At 37.6% G+C, this 10152-nt stretch overlaps 1 protein-coding gene across 1 annotated transcript in view; it reads left to right on the forward strand.

Moving 5' to 3' along the window:
* The window catches only part of reep3b (receptor accessory protein 3b), a 54182-nt gene extending 45729 nt beyond the window's left edge, over window positions 1–8453 (forward strand). Inside the window, exons 4-8 of the mRNA XM_043712295.2 lie at window positions 292–412; window positions 1513–1626; window positions 4036–4180; window positions 6434–6585; window positions 7353–8453. Coding sequence (XP_043568230.2) covers window positions 292–412; window positions 1513–1626; window positions 4036–4180; window positions 6434–6585; window positions 7353–7421 — 601 coding nt within the window. The 3' untranslated portion in view covers window positions 7422–8453. The remainder of the gene's footprint in view (window positions 1–291; window positions 413–1512; window positions 1627–4035; window positions 4181–6433; window positions 6586–7352) is intronic.
* Window positions 8454–10152: the final 1699 nt, after the last annotated feature.

The raw sequence follows: 10152 nt of genomic DNA on the forward strand, positions 1-10152 counted from the left end.
TTGTATTTCAATTTTTGTAACATGCTTTTAGAGTCTGGTGAGGGAATAGGAGACAAAGATGTGTGAAACTGCAATTGCACATCTATATGAAGCAATTTTTGGAAAATATGTTTCCAACTTCGCTATATTTGTCAAACTGCAGCTGTGTTTTGCAAAATTTGAGCAAGCATGGTGTAAGTAATCGAGTAATGAACCAAGATGACTCTACTTTTGTCAGTTTACATCTAAATATCTGCCGTAATTGACCTGAGTTTTATATTTAGCTTGATAATTGTTACTCTTTGTTTGCAGGCTTCCACTGTACTATGAACTTAAAGTGGCATTTGTTATCTGGCTGCTATCCCCATACACTCGCGGTGCAAGTTTACTTTACAGAAAGTTCCTACATCCTCTTCTCTCCTCACGTGAACGGGTAAGTATTTCAATTGCTCTCAAGTCTAATTCTTAATTGATCCACATTCTAACTATACCATGTGAGTGAAAGCAGTTTAAATTGTTAGTTTTTATCAGGACTGGTATTGGTTTGGAGTACATGATGCACAAACTGAAGATGCATCAAAGTGCAATAGAAACATTAATTGCAGTTTTGTGAAATAAAACTTATTTGAGTCTTGTTTGCTTTTCACAGAATTACAGAATTATTACAATGTAGGTGGAGACCACTCTGCCTGTCCTGTCGTGTTTTGTGTTGTCTGGTTCTATCTTACCAGTCAGTTGTGCTCTTAGTAGCAACAAATATTTAACTGAAAATTTGCAATGGAAAACATTTTTAAATTCGAATTGAACTTTGTGAGCTTATCAATTGGCATAATTTGAAATACTGTACATGAGAAAGGGTTTAGCTGTTCTGCAGTGAGAGGTGACTTAATGGAATGGTTGTAGTCTGTTTTTGAGACTATCCTTACGGAAGACAAATACAATGTTATACTTGTCAAGTTTGGGGATGTAAGGTATGGAATGACTGGCTGCAGCTTAAGCAATTTCTCGGGCCCAACAGCTAAATACATCTGAATGCACAAGTCCGATTTATTTGGTTTCCATCCACTCTCCTAAGACCTCTTTAATGTTGTCACATAGAGCTGGGAGATGGAATGAGCCTGAATATATTCGTACATTACTGTTCTAATGGATAGAGAATAAGTATTGAAGGAGTACTACAATGTCAACTGTGGCTTTCTTCAGATGAAATGTTAAAGTTTAGACCCATTTTTCTCCAAAGTGGACATAAAATGTGACACCAACAAAAGTGGAGCATTTTCAACTTGTATCTCTTAGTCTATTGATTAACTGATTACTTGACTAATTGCTGTTTGGACTTGCCTGTTACAGATTGGTTATGTGAAGCTTTGGATTGTTCCTAATTGCAAAGCGAATTGAATAAATTCAAATTCTGCCTTAACATTTCAACAAAAATTTAAGTCTTCTTTTGGTTTTAAAAACTTTCTCACAAAGCTATTAATCAATCTTTATGTAAAAGACAGTGGAGTTTAATTTTTGAACTAATATTTACAGGAAATTGATGACTATATTAGTCAAGCCAAAGATCGAAGCTACGATACTATGGTGAAGTTTGGAAAGCAAGGTCTAAACTTTGCTGCAACTGCTGCTGTAACTGCTGCAGTGAAGGCAAGTATTGTATCCTTGTTGAAAATTGCTGAAGTTGAAGATTTGTATAAAATCAAATTCACACAATATTTTAATATCTGAACATAACATAGTTCTAGATCCTCTTTGGAATTTATCCCATCCTGTTTTCAGGCTGAGTTAAGACCATCCTGTGTTTATCCCGTAAGGTTTATTTTTTAAAGTTCTAAGGTACATGTGCAAGACATGAAAGAGGGAACATTTGTAACATGGATATTAGTTTGCATCAAAGGTCGTACGCAAAAGAGAAAACAGAATGGGATGTTTTTCATTTTTGTGCACACATCCCCTCATAAAGTGCATCACATGCATCATCAGATATTTCAGGTTTACTTCTGCAATGTTAGACTATCTTAAAGTATGCCTTTATTAAGCATCCAAATACTTGGATATACCAAAAGTTGATGCATATATTAAAAACACGGTTTATTTCCGTTGTATTTTAATTCTGCACCAACAGTTTTATCGATTTAACTTTGTTCTTGCCTAGCTTGTAGTTACCCTTCTGTCTTTTATTCTAACTGTGATATTGCTTTCTCTTGCCTGTACTCGCAAACTGTCTTCAGGATTGTTGCTCAGCTTTCTGCTGTTGTACTGGCCCATTCAAGTTGAGGTAATGAGACTATTGGCATAAGTTGTTTGACATGGATAATTGCTGCTGTACTTATTTTTCTAAGATATGGTTGACTGGCACTAATTACCTTTTTTAGCCTTAAATTTGGATGTGTGTCACTGTTGGGAAAATTCCAATAATTGGAATTGTATTGCTGGCTTTTAAAGCTACAAGCAGCGTGTATTCCTCATCAGTAGCCTTGCAACTTCAATGTGTTTTGTCCTTTTGAATATTTCTATACAATCTTTGTGTTTTGGAATTCAAGCAGCTTTAAAAACTTTAAAATGTAAGTTGATCTGAAAATTAAAATGGAGATATTGGGGTGGGTTCTTCTATAATTAACATTGCAAGCAATTGGTTATGGAATGAAAATTGAACAAGTCTTTGTACCAATTGAAGTTTCAGTTAGAAAAAGGTCATCTTCTAATTGCTACATTTGTTAACTTGTCAACATATCCTGACAGTAAAACAAAAAACAACTCCTTGCTGGTCCTTCTGGTTTAGACTTCCATTCTTTGAGGAATTTTGGTATTGGTTTTGACCACCTAATTTTATGCAAAGCACAATTTATAGTTTCCCATTTATAACATGCTAAATTATTTCCAGCTCTTGCTTGTGCTCACTCTGGAGAATACAGTTCTGTCCAGTTGCTTAAATGTCATCGTGTGATTGTGCCAGTTATAGTTAGCTTGTAATGATATGCAGTTTTTTAAATCTCTAAGTGTTGCTTTTAACAGTGTTTATGAAAAAGCAGGATTTTGACAGTTGCGCATGTAAACTAGTTGCTTTCCTTTGGGAGTATTTTTTTCTTGTTATTTATCTTTTTCCTTGGTTTAGTAATGTCCATTGTCACCTGGTTTTGATTATGTATTGATCTTTTTGTTTTTTAAAAAAAAGTAAGACCTTCCAATGTCATTTGTGATGTTGAAATTGCGCTGCAGTTTTAATTCTATGTTGCTAGAAACCTGAAGTAGATTTCTGAGATGAGATGCCCTCTTATTAGGAGGGTAGGGGTAGGGAGGGCGGCATGGTGGCACAGTGGTTAGCACTGCTGCCTCACAGCGCCAGAGACCCGGGTTCAATTCCCGACTCAGGCGACTGACTGTGTGGAGTTTGCATGTTCTCCCCGTGTCTGTGTGGGTTTCCTCCGGGTGCTCCGGTTTCCTCCCACACTCCAAAGATGTGCAGGTCAGGTGAATTGGCCATGCTAAATTGCCCGTAGTGTTAGGTAAGGGGTAAATGTAGGGGAATGGGTGGGTTGTGCTTCGGCGGGTCGGTGTGGACTTGTTAGGCCGAAGGGCCTGTTTCCACACTGTAAGTAATCTAATCTAATCTAATCTAATCTAATATATTTGTAGATCCCTGTTGTTGAAAGAGACCAATGTTTGAAGCACTTAGAAGTTATCCACTTGTTAGAATGAGCATCGTTCATGAGAGAGCTTGAGCATTGTTCCAAGTGGCTACTTGACTATGGTGAGACTCATCTCAATCAGCACACTTTGACTGGTTACTGGATGGCAGTAGAGAGCCTTACATTTTTTAATTGAAGTCTGACCATGATGGTCTCAATGTGTATAGTCCCAGCTGACATTACACATTCTAGATCTGAGATTAAACCTGACCTCTGACTTCGTGCCACACCATTTTGTGCGTGTATCCTTTAAGACAGAAGGAAGACTTTTTAAAATCTCTAACTATAGCACAGCAGTTGTTAAACATTGGATGAATTTGGTGAAAAATGAAGGTTTACCATCTCTAATTTTTGTTGTTCTACGTAGAGTCAAGGCGCAATCACAGAAAGACTGAGAAGTTTGAGTATGCACGATTTAACAGCAATACAAGGTGATGAGCCAGTAGGATACCGTGCCATCGATGGTGCTGTCGATGCCAGAAGGAAGGTGAAACATTTGAAAGATGATGCTAGTAAGTAGTTTAACAAAAACATGACAACCACTTAAATGTAATTGTTGAAGTAGTGAGATATGTAGTGCAGCAGCATATAAACTTTGTGGAAAGTAAACTCTGAAACTGGACTGCAGTTGTCACATGTATGTACCATGCCCGAATTGTTTTGGAAAGTAGAGAGTTTGGGTAAAGAGAAGGGTACCTGGAGTTCACTACACCAGTCTGACATTTTAGAATGTGATTCAGTATCATCATCTTTTAATCTGAGATCTGGGCTTCACTTGAAACCGAAGTGTTAGGCGGCAGTCAAATATCTGAGCTATAATGATTATATTACAGAGCTAGTAATCCTGTGGTTAGGAGATTAGCATTCAAATCTTGCCATGGTAACTGGAATTTATTTCAAGAAAAATCTGGAGTAAGTATCTACAACGAGTAATATTGACCATTGAACAGTTGGATGGTCATAAAAGCCTCATCTGGGTCTCCAGTATTATTGAGGGAAGGAAATCTGTCATCCTTGTATCATCTGGCCTATATATGACTCCAAATGCACAGCAATGCGACTATCTCTTAACTGCTTTCTGACATGCCTTACCAAGGAATTTAGTTGTCAAGAAGGTAACTGACCACTGTCTCTTTGAATCATTCATGGATGGACAATGAACTTTGGCTTACTAGTGACATCCTCATTTAATTTCAGTGATTTCCTGACCTGTGGTGAGTTTGAACAGTAAAATTCACTTTGTAACTTTCATTAATTGTTTCCTGCTCCTGGAGACCACAAATCTCTAGAATGGCAATTAGTATTTCATTGCAGTTGAGCATGCTCCAAAGGATTTGGCTAGGCAAGCATGAATTTTTAAACTTGATTCTCATCTTGATCCGAGGGAGGGAAGGTGGAACTGCTTGCTTTCCCAGCCTTGACATCTGGCAAGTTTGGCAGTCTGCCTGACTTCAGTTGAAACATGTGATTACGGAAATGTGTATGTTTATCTTCAGTTTACAGATTTGCTTCAGCACTACTTTTCCACATTGGTAGAAATCTGAAACTTGCTTTACCCCATGCACTCTGTCGCCAGCTCTTGCAAGGCTGTGCATACTAAGTATTTCAAGATGAATTGACAATCATGTTATTGATATTCATTGGTCTAAAGTGTTTCCCTATTTTGCTTACCAATTGGCAAGTGGCTTTTTGAAATTTGCAAACTATTGTTTGCATATAATGACAAAATGTCACTTTGTACTATGCTAAAAGAGGCCCACACTGTGAAAGCAGGAAATGCATCATGAAACCAGTGTAGTAAAGGGACAAATATATTGTGTTTCTAAATGAGAACTTTTTGCCTTGTTACAACGTGTATCCTGATGATCAGTTGTTTTTGAATGCTTCATAGTATATCTGTTGGATTAACAATAATTTCACTGACATCACAATTTTTGTCAGTTTGGCCTAAATTCAGAATTGAGGGATTATGTGGAGTGTCCAGAGGCTAATTGAAAAGCAGAATAAGCACTGGATTTATGGTTTAGCGTTGGTGCCAAGACCAACCTGCAGTGACTGAACTTGTGGAAATGCATCCTGAATGATCATGCACAGGTGAAACTTCCAGTTTTGCTAAGTTTTCTAAATCAAAATAAATTCAAAATAATCAAGTGAATTATAATTATTACTCAATACAATGGCAAATATAACTAGTGTGTTCAATATAACTAATTACATTGGGCATCTTGTGCCAAGCTCTCTACTTTTGTATCTCCTGCTCATCTGGCACTTGGTGCTGTTTGTAAAAGCATTTAAGGTCTCATGATTACATATTCATCGTTTCTGGAGAGAGGAACATATTTTAATTTCCTGCTGGTGGTGACGAAAATTGTATAATTGATGTTTAATTATATTTATAGATATATAGATGTGCACCATGGGTGTGTTGTGTGTTCTGATGTATTTAGCCTGGGTGGACAGATATTCTGAAACTGCAAAATGTGTTTTTGCAATTCTAGACTAATCCTAGGTTCCAACTGTATGAACCACTTAGTTGTTTTGAGAGCTATGGTATCTGGTTATTGAAGTGTTTGGTGCCCCCATGTGGAGAATAGGTCAACTGTAGAATGATTTTCCTTATTTGGACATTGTTCCTGACGGAATTTAAACAGTGAAGTGAACTTCAATGCCTGCTTTGTCCATTGGCAGACACTCGACTTTCACATCCATAAGCTTGTGCAAGCGCATTTGCAGACTGTGGTTAGTAAATTGTCATTTCATTTCAGACAGGAGTTTTAATTTTGATGATGATATGGATGGTAAGGGGCAGTCAGAGGAAGACCATGATGCTGCTCATTCAGACGATGAGATTGCCAAACAGAAATACCTCCGACGATCACAGAGCCTTAAACTGAAACAGCGAGGCTATCGTAAAGAGGTAAATTCTATCTGCCCTCTACAGCTTTGCATCTTTCTCTTTTAATCTGTCATCCTCATTTTGATTTCTTACAATGTTTTGGGGCATATATTGAAGTGATTTTAATGTTTCAATTTATATCTGAATACAGTTTGAGCTAAAATGACTACAGTTGAAATTTAGGTTCTGTTCAGGATTGAGTATGAATTTGAAAACTGATCAGATGTTTGCTTGCTTATACAACATAGAACTTAATCCCATCAAAATCATAGACTTGTTCTGCTAAAGCATTGATTTTGCCAAACTTGAAGGGTTTTGTTAAGAGCACTTCTTTGCAATGGCATAAATGTTGGTGACAAGGGGGCATAGATTTCAGCTGAGTGAAAATTCATTGGTATGGAATCTGCTTCCAACTTATAAAATAAAAATACTTGGAGTGCAATTCCAACTTACAGAGCAAACAAAGTTAGTAAGGCATTTTCTCTTTTGTTTACCCTGTAATATATTCAGCTGTTCAAAATTAAATAATTAACCTTTCTGTGCTGTTAGGCGAATAACTTCAACTGTATAATTTTATGACCAAAGTCCCTCATGCCTTTTGCTATTTGACTAAATCGCTGCACCCTCTCCAAGGAATGGTTTATCTGTGAATGGGGAAATTGAAAATGAGAAGTGTGAATTGTTTGGAAAAATTCAACATGCCGGATAATTATTAGTATGGACAATAGGCAAGTGTTAATGTGCATTTCATTTAAAAAAATGTATTAAACAAATTTTATTTTGTACAGACCAGGTATGGATCACTGAAACTGAGAACAAAGAAGAGAACCCAATGTACTTATATCACTACAGGATGAAGTGACTATTTTGCTAAAGATTTCTACTGATTGTGACTTAACCTGAATATACGCAGTTTGATATGTTATAAATATTTCAATTTTTCAAAAAAAACTGCAAATCCATGGTTCCTACATAGTCTCTTCTTGACTGATCCCACTGAGTTAACCCTGCAAATGACTGCCGCTTTCCTTGTAAGTGTGTCCTGTGATCAGTGGGCTTGAAAGTAATGAACATTACTGGTAGTTTATTTTTAAAAAAATTAACAGGAAATGTAATCATCATTGATCAACTTAACTTTTTGCCTGAAGTGTAATCTGTAACTATTGGAACAGAACAAAGAAGAATTGGACAACTGAGAAACCAAGACTGATTATTTCAAGGAAAAAATATGAAATACTTGAATCCTATAATACTTCCAGGTCTTAAAAATAACTTGAATTTGAGCTATCTTTAAAGCATCTAAGTCAACAAATATTCCAAATGCACTTTCTTCATAGAAGTGCACACCTGACTCCAACTTAAAATGTTTTCAGGAACGCTTGGTGACTTTGTAGATTAATATTTGGAATGTTAGTATTGTAATATATGTGCATTTTACAAATAACACGCTTCCAAAGTTGTGTATTTTAAGCCAAAATGCGAAATTCTTGGTATTTTCAAATATAAGTGTATGGAACACTAATTGCATGTTTTTATAGTTTTGTAAAGTTTAATGGTGCCTTCACTTCAATAAGGTTGGGATGTGTTTATGCTGTAAATCCTTTAATTTCCTTCATTTTTAAACATGAAATATACCGATGTAATTTTTGAAGCAAGTACTTGGGGAAATTATCATGTGTAGTCTTGAATGTAAAGTATTCTCTGAATTCTGCCATTCGGGTAAATGTTGACACTGTGTAGTAGATGACTATTTATTTACCAGGTCCCCAAAATAGCTGAAGTTTTGGTTGTGTTCTGATGTGTAGAATGCAGCTGAGCTGCAACAGATATACCAATTAGTGCAAGACTTGGAGCTTATATTTTAATAAATTTACTTCTGATAGAACACATTTTTGCCTTTAACTGCTTATTGTGTGTACTTGATGGTCGGTGTTGTTCATCACTCCCAAGTTTTGTCTTGAAATAACTAAAAGGAGACTTTGATTTATTTATTTGGTGATTTTTGCAACCACTGCATGCCTCAAATGTACTTGAGAGCCAGTGAAGCATGTTCGAACTGATGTAATGTTTGGACAGTTGATTTGCACACAGCTTTACAAACAGCAATTCGATAATGTCAGTGCTGTTTTGTGACACTTGACTGAAGGATAAATGCTGGCTTGTACATTGGGGATAACTGATCTGATCTTCAAATCATGGCTATCGGTCTCTGATACACCACTTCAGCACACTGATGGAAACTTGACTTCGAGCATTGTCTGAGAGACAGTGTGGTAATGCCGCAGAAATATATCTGATTGAGATTCACTATATGCCACTGATTGGCCATCACTAACTTGCACTTACACTGACTTTTTAAAGAACACTCTAATTTGATGTTGTGGTTCTGTTCGCCGAGCTGGGAATTTGTGTTGCAGACGTTTCGTCCCCTGTCTAGGTGACATCCTCAGTGCTTGGGAGCCTCCTGTGAAGCGCTTCTGTGATGTTTCCTCAGGCATTTATAGTGATTTGTATCTGCCGCTTCCGGTTGTCAGTTCCAGCTGTCGGTTGCAGTGGCCGGTATATTGGGTCCAGGTCGATGTGCTTATTGATTGAATCTGTGGATGAATGCCATGCCTCTAGGAATTCCCTGGCTGTTCTCTGTTTGGCTTGTCCTATAATGGTAGTGTTGTCCCAGTCGAACTCATGTTGCTTGTCATCTGCGTGTGTGGATACTAAGGATAGCTGGTCGTGTCGTTTCGTGGCTAGTTTCCTTTTCGAACTCTGGCCATCATTCTTGGCACATCCTGATTTAATATTATCGATTACAGTATTTTATGTATGCTGCTTCTGTTATTGAATTTAGAGTTAAAGAATCCCTACAGTGTGGGAGCATACCATTCGGCTCATCGAGTCAAAACTGACTCTCTGAAGAGCATCCCACCCAGAACCACCACCCTCCCCAATCCCTGCATTTCACATAGCTGGCCCAACTAACCTGCACATCCCTGGATATATGGGCAATTTAGCATGATCTATCCACCTAAACTGCGCACGTTTGGGAGGCACCCTGATGAAACCCATGCAAATAGGAGAATATGCCAACTCCATACAGACAGTCACCCAAGGTGGGGATTGAACCCAGGTGTCTGGTGCTGTGAGGCAGCAGTGCTAACCATTGAGCCGCCATGCCACTCCTTTCCACTTTTAAAAAAAAATGGAGAAAAGCTGCAGAATGGTATGGTACAGCAGAATTCTGGGTATCCTGCATGAATTGCAAAGTATTAGCCAGCAGGTGGAACAAGTAATTCAGAAAAGATTGTGATGTCCAAATAGTGAAGCCTTGATCACTACAGTGCTTTGGTGAAACTATGCCTCAAGTACTGTATACAGATTAGGTCACCTTATTTGTTGGATATTCTTACGTTCAGAGCATGTTCACTGGTCTAATTGTATTATGGAGAAAGGTTGGGCAGCTGTGGCTTGTACTCATTGGAGTGCACAAGAAGAAGGTGGGCACTTTGAAACAATGATTCTGATTTAGCTTGACAGGATCGATGCCGAGAGGATGTTTTCCCTTTGGGGGCGCAATTGGAAGATAATTAGTCT

This window comes from Chiloscyllium plagiosum, unplaced genomic scaffold (assembly GCF_037043375.1).
Source record: "Chiloscyllium plagiosum isolate Xiang-an unplaced genomic scaffold, Cpla_swu_hap1 HiC_scaffold_22, whole genome shotgun sequence".
Lineage (NCBI taxonomy): Eukaryota > Metazoa > Chordata > Chondrichthyes > Orectolobiformes > Hemiscylliidae > Chiloscyllium > Chiloscyllium plagiosum.